Here is a 22,209-nt window from a genome sequence, read left to right on the forward strand (position 1 = left end):
TGTATGCTCAGGATTACATTCTAAAGGAAGATTACTGTTCGTTCACTGCTAAGGGGATCAGAAATCATGGATAATGCTTAAGCCGCATGTACCTTTGCCCAAGGCAAGCCATCTCCCTCGTTCATTAAAACAAAATGTGACAGTTAACTTAGTTCCCAGTCTTACGTATCTATCCTTCAGAAATAGCTAGCCATACAAGCGCTCATGCTAGTCTCACCTTTGATCACCAAACCTAAGCATTCCCTCTAACAGCAAACTTTAATAGCAAACTGACTGCTAATATGATTGGAGTCAAAACAGAAGCGCTGAGGAAGAAGAGGAAGGTATCAGTGACGCTGGGTAGGTTCTGAGGAATGCAGAACTACAAAGCAATAAAAGGCCCCAAAATTGCCTCTGCATATTCGTTTGGTGTTTGTTTGTTTTTAAAAAGTGAACATTAATCAGCTGCTCTGTTCATCAGAGAATGCTGACTCTTATCATAGTTTTTGAATGTAGTATATCACATGGAAATAATCTCTTAGGTTAAACTACTGCAAAAAACCCACAATCTTATGCCAGATATCTAAGTGAGCCTGTGGAGAAATGTTGTGCTGGATAATTCTTATGCAATTAAAACCATATTTAAAGAAAAGTCAGGTATGAAATTGGAAGCTTGATGTTTATTTACGGATTTTGATGATCCACGAAGTTCCAGATTTCCACATTACATTTCAGAGAAATAAGTCTTGAAAATACTCATCAAATTCTTCTTCCCTGTAAAACAATAGCAAATGGTATTAAGAAGCACTGGGGGGGGGGGTGGACATGCATGCAGTCATTTTCATTTACTCACAAGGACATTTTTCAGTCTAAGGTGTGGTACACCTTTTAGGTGTACGGGCAGGGTCTGTGCTGACAAAAACATTGCACTATTGGGGCATATTGTTAAGCAAACATATGCTTACAAAAATGCTTACAACTTATGGTGGCATGGCAGAGGTGCTGTACCAATCTTGCAAATAGATAACACGTGCGCAAACAGTAATGCCAGGGTTGTTAGATCATTCAAATGTGTGAAATGGCTGAAACAAAACTGAGAAACCTATGGGAAGATTGAAATCGAAGGGGAATGTTCCCAAAGGATGGTGCTGCCTGCAGTGAGGCCCAAACTGCATCCTCGCCCACATTTAAAATGTCTTCCTGAACCTCCCAGACACCAATTGTTACCTTCCTTCTAAGGCTAGTGCTGTCTGTCTTCACCCTGTTGTATGACTGGCCCTGGCTGATAGATTTTTGACTACGCAATTTGCCCGCCACTTTCCCTCTTTTAGAGGCAGAGCAAATCTTATTTTACAAAGTCTCCAAATAAGTCTGCAATTTACAGAGAGGAGTTCTCTTCTCTGTTTCGTTTACTGAAGGAGGACATCTGCCCATAAAGGTTAACTGTAATTGTTACAAATTTGAGGAAAAATGACGTAATTATATTTATTTTAAATAAGCACCATTGTTTTAAAACAAACAGCTACTCATCAAAAAACTGACCGTGTTTTCTCTTCAGTTTCTTGTGGCGGACCCTTCCAAAAATCAGCATCTGAGGGACCATCTTGCTCGTCATTATTGACAGAATCTGTGAATGAAAGAGTAGTATTTAAAATGATTTTAGGAATGTCACATTTTAAACTATGTTTGTAAGCTGCCCAAAGTGGCTGGGGAAACCCAGCCAGATGGGTGGGGTGTAAATATAACAACAACAACAACAACAAAAATAATAATAATCTCAAAGCATTTTCTTTAATAACAAGTCTTTCACAATCCAATAGATCCAATCTATTTTTTGTAAATATTAAAAAAGGAGAAGAATTAGGAACAACAGGCTTATGGATAAGCTGCAACTATATTTAGCTAGCTTATATTCCAATATCAACATTGTGAAAAAGACTGACCAAGCCTTTCCTCTTTAAAATCCATCCCTTTGTAATCATGGTGTGCTTTTCTTCCTAAACAGGTAATTTTGGCATGTGATTTTGTGGGCTACAGCCCAACTGCATGAAGGCATGAGAGGAACAAATATTGTTGCAGGTTTAAATCACCTCTTTTCCTAATCCCAAACAAAGTATCTTTTTTAAACAAGGCAAAAGATGTAATGCAACTAAATAGCCAATGTGGTTTGGGTCCCAACAGCCTATCGGCTGCTGGATTACAAACTGTAATTTTCTGCACTTCCACATTAGCATCAGAATGTACTTTCTTGCCACCTATCAACTCTGCATTGCGTTCAGTGGAATGGACATTTGAATGTGTATTCAAAATGCAGACCCCAATCCACATCTTTGTACATCTGGCAGCACCTAAGTCCTTTTTTTAAAAAAAAGAAAAGAATTTGGAGCACGGCACTTAATGCTTACTTGGGGTAGAAAATCTCCTGGTAACATGAGCTTCTTGCCGGCATTTTACGGGCAACATGTGTCTATCTGGGTCACAAGCGTTTAGGAGGCCAGGCTCCAGGCTGGCCCAGGGACCTGCCTGCCTCTCCTCCACTTTGACTGACATGCTCAACAGGAATGTGGCTGCGGTAATGGGCCCACCACTCCTTTAAGCCAAAAATCAAGATTTCACCTGCAATTTAGTTACCTTTGTCAGAATCGTCTGATTCTTCTAAGAATGTCTGATCTGAAAAGAGACATTTTTAGAATTTTATGTTAGTTACACGTCTGGTTATTAAAATACATGTACAAATATCATGTTAGAAACTCAACATCTACCTAGCAATTTCTGGCATTTGATAAGGCCAGAGAGAAATGCAAAAAAAAATAATAATTATGGTTTTTAACTAGTAAGTCTCAAATATATAACAAATGCTTTTGGTTAATACCTAAATGTCAGTTTTCAGCAAATGAGTTTACCATGAGATGTTGCTAAATGTCCAACATAAACATAGTGACCCAGGACGACCTAAAGGCTAGTTCATCGGACAACAGGCTGCTTCCTCCACCAGGCCTCCTGTGCACAAATTCTCCTTCTACCCTCAGCCGTAATTTGCACATGAAACACAGATAATCTTAATTTAGCACCTGAAACCAAGGTTTGGCTTGAAATGTCAGGTTAGAAGCACCCCAGGACAGAGAGATTTGCTTTCAAACCTACTTGGGGAAACCTTCCCACCTGTAGGAAATAGACCAGGCATTTTCCCAGCTCCCCTCTTCCTCCCATGTTTGTCCTTTCCTCTCACAACCGGATGTGATCTGCAATCCCACAGGCACACAAATCCTCCTGAGTCGAATCGGCTAGCGGTTTTCCAAACCACGAAATGTACATGTAGAGTCAAACATTCAACTATGAATGTTAACATTTTAAAACAACCTTGCTTTAAGCATAAAGGTTTCTTTTACCTTTATGGCTCTTTCTTTTCTTTGGCTTGTGTCTGTGAGGTGAAGATAATCTTGTTTTCTTTGAAGCTTTGGAGCTTTGTTCTGTGCTTGCTCTCTTTTTCGTTGGTGTGACTTCCTTCCTCCTTTATAAAAGGGAGTGGGTGTTAAAAGTTCTATCAATGTGTTTATCCAGCAACAAAAATATTACAGAAATATATAGTGGGTGGGGAAGGGCTCTTTATAATTCCTGAACAGCCAACCCTGAAAAAATCAGTAAATTTGATGTTTTGAAACTGATCAATTTGAACATAGCATGGATGTTTTTTGTGTAAGAATAGATGTTTCCTGTATGCTCTAATAAAAGAGAAAAGGTTTGAGCTAACTCAGCTGCTTCCAAAAAAGGGCCACATCTTAGTTGAACATAAAGGTGCAGAGTGTAACCTGAATCAAAGCTTAACCCCAGAACTGTGTAATGCTATCAATCAGTTCTTGAACCAGGAAAGTAGAAGAAGTGTCAATAAACATGCATACATGTTTCCCCAATCCAATAATAATAATAATAATAATAATAATTTATGCCCCACCCTCCCTGGCCAGATCTGGGCTCAGGGCGGATAACACCAATAAAATCACAGTAAAAACATAATCGGGGGGGGGGGGGGCAATTTAAAATACAGGCTAAAATGCAATTTAAAATGCAGTCTCATTTTAAAAGTAGACGATAAATCAAGACCATAAGGGGAGGGAAACATAATGGTCAGACTGAGTCCAAACCAAAGGCCAGGCGGAACAGCTCTGTCTTGCAGACCTTGCGGAAAGATGTCAAGTCCCGCAGGGCCCTAGTTGTGACAGAGCATTCCACCAAGTCGGGGCCAGTACTGAAAAGGCCCTGGCCCTAGTTGAGACCAATCTAACCATCTTGCGGCTCGGGACCTCCAAAATGTTGTCATTTGTGGACCTTAAGGTCCTCCGCAGGGCATACCAGGAGAGGCGGTCCCATAGGTACGTGGGTCCTAGGCGGCATAGGACATGAGGGGACTTTACGCATACACAAGCAGATTTCCATATGTGTATATTCCTAGCTGGACTAGCAAAGAGGTGCTTCAAGGCTCTGCTCCCCAATCCAACAGCTGAGATTTCAGTTTTGGAAAAGCTGGAAACAGTTGCTTGGGAGAGGAAGATAATTTCAGGTTGTGGCAAACATCTGTTGGGGAACTCACTGGAGCAGATCATGGAATCATAGAATTGTAAAATTGGGCGTGACCCCAAAGGTCATCAAGTCCGATCCCCTGCAATGTTGCAAATACACCAAGGGGAGGAGACGAAACATAACCCCGCCGACATAGCATTGTGCATACAACTCAGTATACCCATATATATATACAAAGACTGTGCTTTCGTTACCTGTGGTGAAAGTTTAATTTGTAAGAGCATTCAGGACAAAGCCCTTAAAAAAGAGGGAAAAAAGGAGAATTAAATGTAGAGGAATTAAATTATCCCCATAAATTTTACATCTAACATCACTTATACCCATATCCTCAGTTTTTGTAAGATTGCCATGTCTAGCATGTCACACAGGCTGCACACTAATCAAAACCGTCAGCACTAATTCTGCCTTTTAATAAATAAATTGGAAAAGCATTATTAAAAAACACTTGTGGAGGTTTCCAACTAAGTTGTTGTGTGTGCGTGTGGAATGAGGTCTGCCCGCACAAAAGGAATTTCCTCACTCTCCTCCTATCCGCACTGCCCAAATGCCTCTGGAGCATTGCTGGGACCCCCAGGACAGGTTTAGGGCACCCGGGGGAGTTGCACAGGGGGAGGAGAGAGTGGGAAAGTCTCACAGAAAGAGCAGACCTTGTTCCTTGTGTGCATGCCCCACTTAGTGCTACGCTGGGGTAAGCATAACCAAACTCAATGGGACTTGCTTTTGAGTAGATATGTGTTGGACTACCCTGTTGTTCAACCAAAGAAATCTTTGGTGGCCTTTGAACACAACACTAAGACATAATTTAACCACTAGAGGGATGAGCCTGAGCAAAGGGTTGGGCTCATTTGCTCCCTGCTCACCTCCTCTTTTGCCAGAAGGTGGTTTACAGCAAAGCCAAACAATCCACATTCTACAGAAATCAGCTGGTTTGGAATGGATCCAGACTGCACTCCCCTTTAAAAAATCCTGTACTGGGGTTTATAAAAGTCCTAATGTAATTTTCTACCCCGAGTGAGCATCAACAGTAATAATTCAGTTGGCCAGATCCATTTATAATTAGCCGACTAAACCACTTTGAGGTTTTCTTAAAATTAAGCAGTGTATTGTTAAATAAAAATAAAAATCAAAGCTCACTGTTAGAACTCACTTAATTTAACAAGTGCGTTTTTCTTTTCGCCATGCTCAACGTAACCAAAATTCACCTCCCAACTCTTCAAGCCTTCTTTCTCATCACAGTGCTTACTTCCACAGGAAAACTGACCTAGAAAGCAGGCAAAACAAAAAACAGCACTAAATTTATCTCTCCCCAGGTAAGTTGCTAACAATTAAGTTAAGTTTATTTAACAAGAGGGCCTTCTCAGTAGTGGCACCCTCCCTGTGGAACACTCTCCCTTCAGATGTCAAGGAAATAAACAACTTTCTGACTTTTAGAAGACATCTGAAGGCAGCCCTGTATCAGGAAGTTTTTAATGTTTAAGGTTTCAATATGTTTCGATATATGCTGTGAGCCGCCCAGAGTAGCTGGGGAAATGTTATTATTATTATAACATCATGCGGTATTTACAATGAAGATTAGGTTAGTGTAAATCAGATACACTCTCCAGCACTTTGCATAGGCAAGGGAAGAAAAATAATATATTGCAAGAGCAAGCAAGTGCAATAACACTGTTTCTTTGGTTCTACATAATTATTTGATGGTCCTGGAATGCCATGCCCATACAGTTCTATGGTCCAAAATCTAAGACATTGGGAAATATGAGTAATATATTGAAATCATTCCATTAGTGCAGAATCCTAAACCAGCATGCCTATTTCAATGGCTGGAGGGGTGTTAGAAAAGAACTCTGCCGTGTGGAGGGGTGGGGGCTGCCCCATGACAGAAGCCCTTGCTATGCCTAGGAAGAAGTCAAGTTCCCACTAGTGACAAACCCCAAACTGGAACATTATAAAGCATGGGGAGATGGATCCCCAGGGGGCCTAACCCCAGGGGAAGAATAACAAAAAGAAAAGGAACCTGCCCTCCCACCTTCTGCTCGGGCCAGTGTGAGCCAGTGCGGCTTCAGATGTGGTGGTAGCTGGAGCAGTAGTGGACTGTGGGGTCTCAAATTTCAGTGGCGCCCTGTGCAACACCCTGTTTTTCATCCTGCATTCTAAACCATGGTTGCAGCGGCCCCGAGGCTCCACACCCAGTGCAACTGAACCAGTTGTGTTGCCCTAAACCCACTTCGGGGAGAGCTTCCACTCTTGCTTCTCCATGCCGCTTATTACTGGGATGGATGCTGGCAGAGCCAGCCCACTGATGAGGCGGGGTGAAGCAGCTACCCCAGGGGGTGTTCCCACAGTCACCCAGCCCACCCCACTGCCACCAGAGAAGCACCCCAGGCAAGGGAGGCTTTGGTGGGGCCATGGCGGAACCACGTTCTGCTGTCCAGCTTTGCCGCTGGTCTCCCCCACCCCTAGGAGTGGAGAAGGGTGGTTGGCCCAGCTGCACAGAATGCTTCACCTCTCACCCAGGAGGGTGGGGAGGATTTGCAAGGGCTTTTCCTTGAGGGGAAGCCCCTTGCAGACCCACATGCCCTTCTCGGCACCACGGGGGTAACAGCAGTGTGCCAACTCATCCCAGACCTCCCCTGGGTACTGGCAATGATGTTCCTGATCCTGGTGACTCCTTTGTGTGTTTTACATTATTTTTGTTAATTCTCCCCACCTCTCCAACCCCACTTTATGCCACGTTTTAACCTGTTGAAACTTCCCCAGGTTTTCCAAAAGCAAGTTGCCACAGAATCATAGAATTGCAGAGTTGCAAGGCACACCTGAGAGTCACCTAGCGGAATCCCAGCTAAGGCGTCCATGACAGCTGGCCATTAAAACAACCTCTGCTTAAAAACCTCCAATGAAGGGGAGTGTTGTGTTGGAGTGAAGGCTGTGCTGCAATTCAGAACAAACCATTTAAAACCCCTGATAGGGATGCATAGCTGGACTCTGTACTGTGCATGTCTTTCTTAGGATGCTGAACTTAACGGGCACAGCATGTGGCAGCCTTGTTTCAGCATGTCCCACGAATGAAAGCCCAACATCTCGTTTGATTTCACTGGCTCTGTTGTGTTCCTAACCCCGTGTGTAGTACCAGCGACATACAGCCTCTCGGAAAATGAGACATCCCCATGCCTAGCGAGTGGTGACTATCTGTATTAATAGGCTCACCTCCAGAACTGTTTTTGAAAGATTAACCTCAGAATGTTCTGCCTAAGCTGCTAACCAATGGATTGACAGTGTCCTCAGATACTTCACTTCTGCTGTGCAAAACCAACTGTAATGCTAAAGCAGGAACCAAAGAGCACAGAATGCTGCTGCTCATTTACCTCTCCAAATGAATTAAGAGACACGCAGTCAACCCTGGTTAAAAGAACATTTGAATATTTATACAAAACACACAAACGGGAAGCATCAGGGTTTGTTTGTTTGTTTGTTTAATCAATACGGTGTATTTTGTTTTAATTTACACTTACAGCAATCTGATGCCAGCATTAAAACTCTGGCTGATGGTGATGGGTTGGGATTGTAGCCCATGCTTCAAGACATATGCACAAAGGAGACAAAGGATGTGCCTGATTAATAGGCTGATTTTTAGACACAACAGAGCTCTTAATCTCAGAGGGGAGGAATGAAAATATATTTAAGCACCCTCAAAGGCTTGAGCTGCTGTGGCACAAAACAGCCGTTGGGGAACCTTGGAAGAGGGAATTTAAGTCACTTAAGGGTTAGGCTGATCACTTTGTTTAGTGGTATGGAGGAATCTTCTCTGACAGCTGATTGGCAAGTATCTCTAGATGCTTCACCCTCAGCCGTACTGTATCTCTTAACTCACTTGCTGGAGTCATTGCGCTCTATCTACGTCCTAGTGGTTTGGCGCAATATTTCCTGTTTGTGGTTGGTATAACTATTTATTAAATCTGTATGCCACCTTTCATCTGAAGATCACAGGGTGTTTCACAACATAAAAATGTGAAATGCAAAAACAAATTACATAATAAAACAAAAACAAACCAATAATCCCCCTCCCACAAACACATTTAAAGGCCATATAATGTTTAATCAGCCAAAGGCCTGGTTACAGAGAAGTGTTTTCATCTGGTGCCTAAGGATAAGTAATGAAGGCGCCAGGCGAGCCTCCCTGGGGTGAGCATTGCACAAACAGGCAGCTACCACAGGAAAGGCTCGTTCTTGTGTTGCTGCCCTCCAGACCTCTCACGGAGGAGGCACATGAATAAGGCCTTGGATGACGATTGCAGGGTCTGGGGCAGTTCATATGGGGAGAGGTGGTCTTTGAAGCATTGTGGTCCTGAGCTGTTTAAGGATTTATAGGTGAAAAACATCACTTTGAATTGGGCCCAGAAACTAATTGGCAGCCAGCGCAGTTGGGCCAGGATAGGTGTAATATGCTCAAACTGCCTTGCCCTGGTGAGCACCCTGGGTGCTGAATTCTGCAGCAGTCAAAGTTTCCAAACCATCTTCAGAGGCAGCCCTACGTATAACGTGCTGCAGTAATCTAACCTAGAGGATACCAGAGCATAGGCAACAGTAGTTATCTGGGGCGTAGCTGAACCACCAGCTGTAGCTGACAGAAGGCACTCTGCACTACCGAGGCCACCTGAGCCTCAAAGGATCCAGAAGTAGCCCCATGCTGTGTACCTATTCCTTCAGAGGGAGTGTAACCCCATTAAGAGCAGGCAACCTCCCATCCATCTAGGAACCTCCCACTAACAATGCCTCAGTCTTATCTGGATTGAGCTTCAGTTTGTTGGCTCTCATCCAGTCCATTACTGAGGTAAGGCAGTGGTCCAGCACATCCACTGCCACACCTGCAGATAGAAAGGAGGAGGAGAGCTGTGTGTCATCAGCTCTTTGCTCACAACATACTCCAAACCTCCAGATAGCTCCACTCAGCAGCTTTATGTAAATATTAAACAGCATGGAGGATAAAAAGGAACCCTGAAGGAACCTCACATTGAAGGCTCCCCGGGTCTGAAGATGGGTCTTGGTACTTCCCAAGCATCACCCTCTGGAAACAACTATCCAAGTAGGATGGGAATCACCATAAAGGAGTGACACCCACCCTAACTTCGACAGCCACGCTAGAAGGATACCATGGTCAACAGTATTGAAAGCCACTGAGAGGTCAAGGAAAACTGTCTTTCTCCCAACAGAGTTCATCATACAGGGTGACCAAAGCTCTTTCTGTGCCGAAAGCAGACCTAAACCCTGACTGAAATGGATCCACAAAATCAGTTTCCTGTCTGGCATCAAAATAACTACAATGAAAACATTTGATATGAACCTCAACCTGGTTATGGAAGGAAAACACAACTTGTTTCATTAAATGATAGCCAGGAAGCCAAACCAGAATTCGGAAGAAAATGTCATTTTAAAACTAATGTCACTGTTTGTTGTTTTTCTTACATACTGGGCTGGGAGAAGCTTTAAACAGCTTCTATTGCCATGCTGAGATGTATGCAAAATCAGAATAATGTTTGATTTGAGAATGCTAATAAAATAATATACAAAACTTGTTTTGCAAGAGTAAATTCTGCAAAACAGATTACACAACTGCATCTAGAAAGGTTTACAAAATTGCTGAATGCTTGCGCCCCTTAGTGGTGAACTATATTATTGATCTATGCTAACAGCTGCTGGTAACTGCAGCTGTCTTTGTGAAGACAGCCTATGGTTTCAGAAATAATAATTGAGAAACAATAAATAAATGCAGAAAATATATTAGCGGACTACTGCATTGCTAGAACAAGAAACTGTCACGAGAAGCTATCCATAGCACAGCTGTGCTTCCTATACATTGTTTATTGGAACTTGATCAGATATATTTATATCTTCAAACTTTCTATAAATTACAAAGTATCTATGGTTCCAAGCCAGCAGAAGCTCCAACTGGAGAAAATTGCATTTGCGGCTTCTACCAATCTCTCCTCACCCCTGCATCCCCAATACCACCACCTACACAGCTCCAGAGGATGGCCCAACTTAGTTGTGGAGGCACAGGGAGCTGCAGCAGGAAAGGGAAACTCTACCAGCCAGAGCCTGCATCAATAGGCCGGCATGAGAAAAGATGGAATGGACTGTCAAGGAGTGAGACATACAAATAAAGTCATGTTGGTATCAACAGTCCTCTTGCCCTGTCTACTTTACTACCTATGGTTGCATTAGCAAATGCTTCTTGAAACAATACATACTAAATGAAATTAAGCTTGTTTCTCAGCTATTCTCCACCCAGATCATTAAAGCACTCTAGAGATGCTAACTGCCATGACAGAACGATATAAGCTAATTTCATGTTATCGTATATATCTTGAAAAAAATAGTCATTATGTGACAATGTAATAAGTAAGAGAGAACAAGCAGAAACATTGATTCAAAAAGGCTTAGATCTCAAAGCTCCCTATGTGAGCATAAAGACCAAGGGAGAATCCCCTCCTAGCTGCACCCTTCCACACTAAGTCTCATAACGTTACAAAAGGTTTATCAGCTGGCAAACAACAATTGGGGGCAGGGGCTGCAGCGGGAAGCCCCATTCTCTGAACAGAACTCTGCTCAGAGAAGTTAGAATTCAAACCACAATAAGAAAAAAAAAACACAACTTGCCTTTTCCTGACACAACCTCTTTCTCATGTCTCCATCTAAATCCAAACTGTTAGAAGAATAAAAGACACGCAGTAAGTATTTTGCACGTACACATTCAGTGCATCCAGTGCAACTGAGATATTTCTCTTATGCCTCAGGTATTGCAAATTTATTTTTCTAGTTCACTATCACTGAATTATTATGATATTGAGCTACAACGGTAGGAATGGTAGCTGGTAAGACAATGGTAAGAATGGATTTCATAGACTCTGATCACTGCTAGTAGGCAAGAAATAGGAATGATTAAAATAGGAATTGGTAAGATCCACCCGCGCCTGGAATTGCTGCTGGTGTCACTCTAGGTTGCTCTTCCTCCACTTTATAAGTTCAAAGCATTTACTTTAATCCAACTTTCCGTACTTCCTCTGTACCATTTAAATCTTGCAGCAAGATGCAGGATAACCTTTTATTTGTTCAGAAGACACTGCCATCCCGAATCTTGACCCAAACACAAGGGCATTCCAACTTTTTCATAATGTCTTATCACAGAGGTCAACAACTTGTTCATGGTCCCAGGAGCAGAGCAGGTAGTGAGATGATCATGAGCTTCAGGGGTGCCAGTGAAATACCCAGCTAGATGCATGACACTACCTGGGAGCAGGGGAAACCTGTGAAGGGGACTGCTTGGATCAAGGCCTATCTGAGAGCCTCCAACTCCTACAGGAACCCCAGGCTCCTTTGTATGACTAGCCAGGTCAGATCTGTACCTGCAAGCCTCTCCAGAACTGGCGAAACAGTAACAAATATAGATGGTATGAATTGTCTGTGCAGGTAGGGGACAGAGAGGTGAAAAGAACACTCTGGGGAAGTAATACGGGATATATGCATTCCTGGGGTCTTCGCCCTGCCATCCCCTCTCACCATACCCCATTTAAAAAGCTGTGTAATGAATAAGACTACGATGTGTACTTTCATTCAAGGGCATTCCCTCTCCAAAAAACCCTGCTTTGAAAAGAAAGAAAGACTGCAAATAACACTGTACAGAAAAGTTGGTAGTTCCAATTTGCTGATCTAGATCCAACATACTGGCCACCTAGCTATACTCCCTTTTTATCATCAAATGACAAGGAATAGACAATGCACTGTTATGCATAATAGTCTTATGTCCACTTTTGTCTGAGCCAAAGTCCTGTTCAGCCTCTGCATTTTCAGCAAGGTGCAAGCAGGTAAAAAGTGTAACCCACAGCAAAAACCATTGTGGGTAGTAGCCACTGATAGCAATATTCCACATGAATTTGTCTATTCCTGTTTTAAAGCCATCCAAATTGGGGGCTATCACTACAGCTTGTAAGAGTGAATTCCATAGTGTCTCTGCAATGTGTGAAGAAGTACAGTGGTACCTCAGGTTACAGACGCTTCAGGTTACAGACACTTCAGGTTACAGACTCCGCTAACCCAGAAATAGTACCTCGGGTTAAGAACTTTGCTTCAGGATGAGAACAGAAATCGTGCTCCGGCAGCAGGAGGCCCCATTAGCTAAATTGGTACCTCAGGTTAAGAACAGTTTCAGGTTAAGGACGGACCTCCAGAAAGAATTGAGTTCTTAACCAGAGGTATCACTATACATAATTTCTTCTGTCTGTTCTGAATCTTGCAACATTCAGCTTCATAGGATGTCCATGAGTTCTAATACTATAAAGCAGCCACAGTCACCTCCATGAGAACCTGCATTCTTGTGTGTTCACACTAGGCTATATTTTGGCTTATGATTACATGCAAACCAGGACATTCTCTCTACAGTACCTATTATTGGCCACAGGTGTTAAGATACTGGCTACGTTTCTACCTATAGTCTCTGAAACAGCATATATTGCCTTAAGAGATATTACATTCACTTGGATGAATACAGACAGCCCCCGAGTTACAAAATTTGTCCAGCATGTACCTTGTTCTCTTTGTATTTAGTCAGATCTGCTATGCAGTACTCCTTGAATAATTTATCGTAGTACTTCTTGCTAAGCCTCTTCTCCCTGAAAGACGGAGACATAATTATGAGTTAGTTGGTTAGACAAAGCAAATGTTGGCAAAAGATAGAAGTTCTTTTCTATCTTTTTATCTTATATTAAAAAGGCAGGAATACTAGCAAGGTAGTTTTATAAATGTACAGCTGTCACAGAAAATTAAAGAAAAAGCACAATTCAATGACCTTTTCTTTAAATACTTTAACATCCTATGCATTTATGCAGAAACCACCCTGTGTTTAAATGGGGATAGTGAATATAGAGGTGTAGAGAATTGGTGGGCCGGTTGGACAACTCCCATCAGTCCTGGCTAGCATGATAAGGGATAGCCAATGGTAAAGAATGAGAGGAGCTACAGCCCAACAACATCTAGAGAGCCACAAGTTCTGCACATCTGGTGTATAGAATGGCAGCCTAACACACAGCTGAGAAACAGCTTTGAAGATGCCTTGTTTTGTAGCATTAAAAACAAATCACTAGATTTCTTTTAATTGGCAATGCACAACAATAATTCCCACTCACTCGAATCATGAGTGTATTAGCCACAAAGGTGTACTATTAGACTCCTTAAGTTTATCAAGTCATTTTACATAAAAAGAATATGGATGAATTAACCTATTTATACAAGAGAGAAATAAATGAGATCAATCCCAGCCCAAGTTACCAGTTCATGTCAGCTTCATCTTCCTCTCTCCACAAGAATCTGTGGTTTTCTCTTATAATGTCAAGGTCAGTCTTGTCATTTTCTCTGTTTAAAAAAAAAAAAATCAATCAGTTATCAAATGATTTTTTTTTAAAAAAGATCACCTCTCTTCATTTGTTGCATTTCCTTTCAGAATCTCTAACACATTCAGTTCCATTTTATAGCTCACTTTTCCAGAAAAATCTGTGTCCAAAGTGGCACATAATGCATACAAAATACACAATGAGCAATGTTTGTCCCTGCCCTTCTGCAGCATTTGAAAGGGTGGAACATTTTGCAATTCAGCAAGGAGGAGATGGAGGCAGGAAAGACTTAAGCAACCAGCCACAACTCCTGCTCCTCAGCCAATGGGGAGGTAGTTTTGGCTGGCTGTAAAATGCCTGAAGTCTGCCTCCCAACTGAGTTGGGGAAAACATGGCACCTGTCCATCCTGCCACTCTTCTGTGCAGGGCTCACTGGCCTCTTCAAGACCAAATGAGATGTTCTGCCTTCATCTTACATGGCTGTGGGATGAGATTCTCGCCCCCCCCCCCTACTCTGCACTATATCAATGCACTGTATTGCTTTTCCCCAACACAAACAACAACATGGGATGGATGCAAGTAAATTGTAACATGTGAAGCACTCCTGAATTATCCAGAGTTTACTTCCGCACGGCCCACTCCTATTTACTCAAAAGTACGCCCTCAGTGATTTCACTTTAACTTGCTCTCTATTATTTATGCATAAGATTACAGACTTAGTAACTTCTGAAAGCAGAGAGACTTCTGTAATTATTTTGTACTCACCCTGAACGTTTGAAATCTTCTTTCTTGCCACCGTAGTACAAAATATAGTCATTGACCATTTTCTTATGTCTTGCATACTGACAAAAATTAAGGAATTTGCTGACAGCATTTTCCTGCTTCCCAAAAAAGAAATAAGATAACTGGAAATCTATCGTTCCTTTGCTGAAAGAACTCTGCCTACACCTAGCAAATTTGGAAATGGCTCACTCAGCAAATGAAGGACCACTCAAGAAACAAGACAAAGATTTCTGCAAGAGAGAAGTTGGGAAGACTGGCAAATCTAGTGACAAAATTTTACCACTCCAAAATAAAATCTACACCGGAAGGTTCCAATTTGGGCCATTTCATACAAGTGCCAACCACAGTGCAATTGGCAAAATTAGAACTATGACCACCTGACGTAGTTTTCTGATGAAAATACTGAACAAGGAAAATACTAATAATATGGTAATTCCCGATATAATGTCTTATAATTTTTTTTTTACACCGGCTTCTTCTGTGCTGGTTATTTTTAACCAAGGACAACTCAATAAATACAGGCAAGGAACTGCAGGGGTGGGGGCAGAATATTTAGTTATTTTAGAATTGTTCCAGAACTGGTTACATAAAAGACGTCTAGAAGTGTTGCTTCCTTTGTCAATAAAGCAACAGGCTTTCAGCCATGCTATCATGCTATCATAAATCATTTATCAGGCTTCTAACTTACACAGCACGTATACAAATATAGACAGAGAGCTCTGCCCCTAGGATATAGCACTAAATATTACAAGACAAGGCATAGACAGTTGAACTTTGTACACTATTGCTGACACAGGCCTAATATATATGAAGCTGAACTAAGGACACCCCGCTCCATATAAATAGAGAAAGCAATCCACCCATCAGCTGGATTCATGACAGACAAGGAATGCTACTCCCCAAAACTGAGGTCAAGCAAAACAATGGAATATGCTTACCGAGCAAAAGACACAAACTATTCAACTATTAACACCGCATTTCATTGAAGAGGTATCAGGAGTGAAGTGCTCACTGCCTGCATATTATGACTAGAATCCAGCTTTGGAGTCATACCTCTCTTCCATCCACACATTTGTTGTCTTAAAGACAGCAAGAACAGAAGTAGGAGAGTCCAAGTTAGTTCTCCTAATCAATTGACGAAGGCTTTATGTCATACCCAATAGCATTTGGGGTGGTGGTGTAGTGGCACTGCTCACCTGGTTCCCCAATGCAAAGTGTGGCCGTAGGCATAATGGCGTCAGAGTGGCTCCACCACTGTGCCCACACTGAGCTCTCCTCCTGGCAACTGGCAGAGATGCTCACAAGCCAGGTGAGCGATGCTACCCCACCTGCCCTACTGACTGCAACTGGTACTGTTCAACCTGCTGCAGTAGCTACACCTGCTGAATTCTCCTTGTAACAAGAAAAGGGCACTGAGACTCACTATGAGGAGCTGCAATCCATTTGCCTCCTCTTTTGCTCTCTCCGACAGCCTTCAGTCACCTTCCTGGAGAAGAAAAGCAGCACATCTATTACTAAAGAGTTCAATTTCACTCAATGACTCCCTCTCAGGTCATCATATTGTCAGTTCTGCTCCAGATCATACTGAAGGAGTGGTGGGTGGGCCGGTTGTGTCAAGTCAAGTTGGTGTTTCTGTTGGGAGTTCAGAAGGAATAAATTGTTCTAGCAGGTGGTATTGGCAGGTGGTAGAAATGAGATCCACACTGTGCCACAAGAGTGCTTCCTAGAAAAACTTACATATAACCAATATTATACATGTGGCAAATTTAATGGCTGGTACTTAACTTTGTTCAGCAAATTCCTCTCCTAGGTCATGAGAAATGAAATATCCCTAAGGAAGCAACCTCTCAAACAAAGGTCTCTTTCATGGAGTTTCCTCTTCTTCTCAAAATTAAGACGAGCTGTTTTTTCATCAACGCAAATTCAAAGGATACAGCATCCAATGCTAGGAAATGAAATCTTTGATTTCTTGCTTCTTCCCTGGTAAAAACAACAACGTTATTCTAGTTGTCTACATGCCATGTGCTTAATGCTGTTCTGAAAACATTCCATAAGTATGGCAAAGTACCTGTCCCATTCATCTGTCGCCACCTGTCTGTGGGCCACCTTGCTCTGTTTTTCTTTCTGGAAGGGCTTTTTGAGTAATGCATCTTCATTCCTTATCATGCAGGAGGGGAAACACACAGAGTTGGTTATGAGAAGAAAATAAGTATAAAAAGAGCAGCAACTTAGAGTTAAAAGAAAAGCTTACCCCCTGTCAATAATTAGTTGGACCACTTGGAGAAGGGATAGGAGGTTGGTCTACACCACCACTCATTCGCCCCCACCCCACCCCCCACTGCATAGAGCAAGGCCAGCAACTCCCACTGCTACAGCATGAGCTTCCTCTACACACCTCTCTTGCTTCTGGATTAGCAATTGGAAGGCCAATGGATCATCCTCAGGAGTCAGACTTGACCCTGGATTTTCCAGGCACTGATCTCTAACTTACTGGGTAAAGGAAGCTGTGTTGGCCCATGAGAAAAACCCCAAAGTCCACATTCCTAAATAACAATAAGTAGTACTCAGACATCTGGGATCAGGAGCAAGGGCTTACAGATTGGAACATGCAGCTTTCATATGGGTTTAAACTCCAGCAAATCTCTAGATATTTAGAGATTAGTTCTCCATAGGAATCGCTCCTAAAGGACTACCATGCAAAGAAAGCTCACTAAGGTTTCTTTTCTGCAAATCAAATTGCATCCCTCTCATGACATCTGAGCAACATTACAAGAGTTAACTAGGAAACTACTTTCTTATTTTCAAGTTTAATGTCTGTCACTTCTTTACATCTACATGTTTACAACTCTTCTGATGCTCTGAGCAGCTGGTAGAGATGAAATATCTATCCCTGGAATGCAACCCAATGAGTTGCTTAGCTGCCTTTGTGCATGTCTTCTAAACAGGGAATCTCTAGTTCTTTCTCCAAGACAGTTATACAGCTGAGGCAGGAAGTCTGGCCCTCTATGCAATGCGCTGGTGTCATCTACGGTTAGGCCAGCCCAGTGTGTAGAAAATGTTGCACTAGAACTGACATTCAGCCAAGGCTGTGGCAAGGAAGTTATATTCTTTGATCTACTTTCCTGAAGTTAAGCAGACAGCCCCAGCTGGTTTTGGTGTTGTTATTTTTGCTCTTGAATGCTGTCTTCAGCACAGGAAAGGCAACTAACCATTAGGTTAATAAATAATCCACATAAATAAATTATTTAGGCATGTTTAGGGATTTACTCCCAGGTAAGTGTGCATAGGATTGCACCCTTAGTTGCCACAAAAACGAGTAATAGGATATAATAATCAAGCAGCAAGAGCACTCCATTCCCTTCCAGCAGGTGTCTGTCTTATTCTTTCAAAGCCTGCTGCCACCTGGCTTTGACTGCTTTGATCTCTCATTCAGTTGCTTGATTAATCCTGCTGAGATGTGGCAGAGGGAAAATCAAACTAAAGGACCAACTAGGCCTCAGTGCTGTTCTTGTAGAGATGAAGCACAGAACTGCAAGAAATGAGATGGCACAGAGACACTAGATGAGCACAGCAGTTCTCCCCTACTCCACTCCTCATTGGAGACAGCACTCTCTGTCAAGCTTGAGAGAAAGAAGATGAAGGAGTCTGTCATTTACACTCCTAGGAAGGATCTTATAATACTACTAGTAAAAGGCATTACCTATTTTTCTGCTGGTCCGATTTCTCTGCTGTTTCATCATCACTAAAATCAGAGTCATATCCTCCATGGCCAAGGATCTGGAAGGGGAATTATAAGACACAGAATCTAGTAAATTTAAGGATCACAAGACACTGAATTAAAAGAGAATTGTCATCATTTCCCACTAAGTTTAAAGGAACAAGAAACATGTTTTGACAGCCAATCCAAACTACTTATTGGCTTCATAAACAGAGAGAAGATGAGAGGAAGTAAACAGATTTCTGCATGTCCCCTCTGCTTAGAAAACCACACCCCATAAGAACAGCACTTCATCAATTGTCTCTGACTCCAGAGACTACTGAAGAGGACTGTCACAACAGTAGCAGCCACACATCCTTGCGTGTCTCTTCCAATGAAGTTTCACTGCAGGAGCACATAAGAGGTGATGTGGGAATGCTCCAACTTCCCTCTCACCTAGGAGCAGAAGATGTAAAGAGGCTCTCTGCACACATATATTCACCAGTGAGTCAGAAGATCCTAGTATCATCTGCATGTTATTGCCCATCTTTCAGTGGCCAGCCCATCTTTGACTTTCTCAGGTCTTTGCACAACACCCTGCCAGCACCATGGAAAAACCAGGAGTAGCTAATATGGTGCCTTCCAGAGGCTGTTGGAATACAACTCCCATAATTCCAACTACTGGCTATGCTATAGTTTTAGAGTAGAATCCAAAAGTATCTGGAAGGTACAACATTGGCTACTCATGCCCTAACTGACAGGTCCTAATACCTTTTCAACCAAGTCCTCCAAGTAAACTCTACGATGAACTAGATTCTACTTCTGTCTTATCTAGGAAATGATTCAGAGATGATGGAACAAGGCAACACCATAAGCCAGGCACTGAGGCATCTAGGGCTGGTTCACAGAGTCCTATTTCCAGTTTTTCTCTTCATACAATCAGCAATAGTGGCTCTCCGGTGAAGCGTATGTCCATGATTATAAATTTACAGGAAAATAACATGTCAACATGAAAATATGGAATTTATTAACTAGGATGGATCCATAATGTTCTTTTAAAGGTTGCATAATACTTATTCCTTACACACAATGCACACCAGCATTCGGTCTCAATTTAGGAGAAAGTGAACTTTTCCCCTTTCAGTAAGTCACTCTCCAATATCTAAATTGCACGTCTGGTTTAGAAAATGCCACACACTGATCAAAGAGCAGTAAAAGGATATAATGATCCCCAACTTTCATTTAGGAGTAAAAAGGATTCTAATCTGTACTTGTGAGATAGCACAAAATCAAGGTGTGATAATTATTCCACATGAAAAAGGATGGCATGCAAGAGTGCAATCTTATGTACGTGGCTTCACCAGAGTAACTAGGACAGACACTTACTTACTATGAAGTAGCCCCACAGCATTCATTGTTATGAGAGTAACTGCAGTAATACCTGGCAATACCTTTCTACTCTGAAAGGCCAGAGTTCAAATCCCTACTCTGGTATGAAGCCCACTGTGTGACCTTGGGACATTCAGCCTAACTTACCTCACAGGGTTGTTATGATGTTAAACTGAAAGCAAGAGAGGCATGTACTCCACCTTGAACTCCTTGGAGGAAAGGTGGCTTATAAATGCAGTAATAAATAAATAAATAAAACCTCTGGCAGTGACAGCTTATTTCTGTTGTCATTCTTTATCTGCAGCTCTAGGAATTAGCATGTTCTTGCAGTTTAGTGCAGATTATTCTTAAAAACAACTGCATGTTTTTCTATAGTATACAGTGGTACCTCGGGATGTGAATGGGATCCATTCCGGAGCCCCGTTTGCATCCTGAATGGAACGGAAGACGTGACGGCGCATGTCGCGCTTTGCCGTTTCCGCACATGCGCGTGACGTCATTTTGAGCGTCTGCACATGCGCGAGCGGCGAAACCCAGAAGTAATGCACTCCGTTACTTCCAGGTTGCCACGGAGTGCAACCCGAAAGCACTCAACCTGAAGCACATTCAACCTGAGGTATGACTGTATATACAATATAAAGGTAAAGGTATCCCTGCCCGTACGGGCCAGTCGTGTCCGACTCTAGGGTTGTGCGCCCATCTCACTTAGGAGGCCGGGGGCCAGCGCTGTCCAGAGACACTTCCGGGTCACGTGGCCAGCGTGACGAAGCTGCTCTGGCGAGCCAGCACCAGCGCAGCACACGGAAACGCTGTTTACCTTCCCGCTATAAAGCGGTACCTATTTATCTACTTGCACTTAAGAGTGCTTTCGAACTGCTAGGTGGGCAGGAGCTGGGACCGAACGACGGGAGCTCACCCCACTGCGGGGATTCGAACCGCCGACCATACGATCGGTAAGTCCTAGGCTGAGGTTTTACCCACAGCGCCACCCACGTCCAAATTGTAAAAAGACTAGAGTAGGTCTGTGATAAGGCACCCTTTAACATTTTTCAGTGACAATGTGTTTAGCATAGTGTTTCAAAGTAGCGAAAAAAGAATGTTTTGCCATCCTTTCAGAATATGTATATGGATGAAACAGTTCTTCTAATCTGAAGTAGCAGATGTGAATACTGAGAGGAAAATAGTTATTTAGGATTAAAATGGAGTACAAACATTTCATCATACGTGTGTGTTTTTTAACTGGCCTGGGATCACTAGATAAAGAGCAGTATGTAAATAATCTTTTAAAAAAACAACCCAAAAGCAAGCATGTTTACATAACACTTATGATAATTAGTGAGGCTGATAAACACAAGGCTGAGGTTGCAATCCTAAACATCAGGGGTGGAAAGCCAGTGGCACCCTAGCCGCTCTTGGACTCCCATCAGCCAAAGCCAGGATGCCCAAAAGCCAGGGATGGAGGGAGCCACGTTTTACAACATCTGGAGGGTCCATTCGGTTCTCCCTCTCCACTGTACCATTTCCTTGTGCGTGACCTCATCTGTGAGCAGCAGCAAAATATTACACTGCAAATGTTGCCGAATCAGTACAGAAAACAAGATTAGAGACATTTTAAAATAAAGCCAGATTATTTCTTTTCATTTGCATTTTGCCCTTCTTTTAAGAAGCTGGCTAGGAGGCACCCACGACTTTATTCCCAAATTAAACTTCGTGAGATAAGACTGATGAGAAATAAGTTGCTTTTCCAAGGAATTAAACTTCAGGCCTCCTCGGTCCAAGTGTGACCCTGTGCCCATCAACCTACACCATATCCATTGCTAGCCAGTGCAGAATGTACCCCCTATATATAAACCGCGTTTTTTAAAAGCAAAACAAAAAAAGTTTAAGTGGTAAGCCCCCGACATTCAAACCTTAAATGCGAGGAGTGCGTGGACGTATGCATGCAAGCTTCGGGGTCGGAACTGCCTTAAGAGATGCGATCCCCTCCTGCCTCCTCTCCCCAAACCCACAGGAGAGTCTTCGGGACTATTATTCTTATTTTCATTTTTGCTGCCCGACCCGCAGCGAGCGCCTTCCCAGCCAGTCACTGAGGCGACGGGCTCCGGCCCTTCGTTTCCTTCTCCCTCCCCCGGGGCGAGGGGCTCCGACTCACCGCACTCGAGAGCTTCATCTCCGGCGGCCGCCCCGGCTTGCAGCCCGTTCGCTTTGCCTGGGAGGAAGAAGCGAGGCGCTTAGGCCTCTCCTCCTCCCGCGGAGGAGTCCCTCAGAGAGAAAGGCCCCGTCGGAAACCGCGTCCGCAGCCCCAGGGGGCCGGGCGGAGAAAGCTTTGGCCGTGCTGGGCGGCGACTCTCCGGGGCCGGATCCTTGTCCGCATGAGGTAACGCTTGCTCGCTCGACTTGGGA

General features: G+C 43.0%; 2 protein-coding genes across 2 annotated transcripts in view; one reads left to right on the forward strand and one right to left on the reverse strand.

Annotated features, from left to right (window-relative positions):
- Positions 1-639: 639 nt before the first annotated feature.
- LOC310678984 (protein FRA10AC1 homolog) lies at positions 640-22,108 on the reverse strand. The gene is made up of 14 exons (XM_083443642.1): positions 21,959-22,108; positions 18,421-18,497; positions 16,789-16,878; positions 16,655-16,700; positions 14,703-14,779; positions 13,876-13,959; positions 13,136-13,220; positions 11,212-11,257; positions 5,705-5,818; positions 4,752-4,794; positions 3,369-3,490; positions 2,611-2,649; positions 1,522-1,606; positions 640-753 (listed from the first exon to the last, which is right to left on the reverse strand). Exons 1-14 carry the CDS (start codon positions 21,974-21,976, stop codon positions 711-713), a joined length of 969 nt encoding a protein of 322 aa, XP_083299768.1. The 5' UTR covers positions 21,977-22,108; the 3' UTR covers positions 640-710.
- LGI1 (leucine rich glioma inactivated 1) overlaps positions 22,042-22,209 on the forward strand; it is a 30,863-nt gene continuing 30,695 nt past the window's right edge. Inside the window, exon 1 of the mRNA XM_083443629.1 lies at positions 22,042-22,183. The gene's annotated coding sequence lies outside the window, so the exon portion shown is untranslated. The remainder of the gene's footprint in view (positions 22,184-22,209) is intronic.

Source organism: Podarcis tiliguerta (assembly GCF_965153285.1).
Source record: "Podarcis tiliguerta genome assembly, chromosome: 5".
Lineage (NCBI taxonomy): Eukaryota > Metazoa > Chordata > Lepidosauria > Squamata > Lacertidae > Podarcis > Podarcis tiliguerta.

Excerpts from the sequence above, each read along its gene's own strand:
- LOC310678984 (XM_083443642.1), bottom strand. Across the intron at positions 14,780-16,654 it reads ATTTCCTAGCATTGGATGCT|TATGCAAGACATAAGAAAAT; the intron begins GTATCCTTTGAA and ends AATTTTTGTCAG. Across the intron at positions 1,607-2,610 it reads ATCAGACGATTCTGACAAAG|ATTCTGTCAATAATGACGAG; the intron begins GTAACTAAATTG and ends TTTCATTCACAG.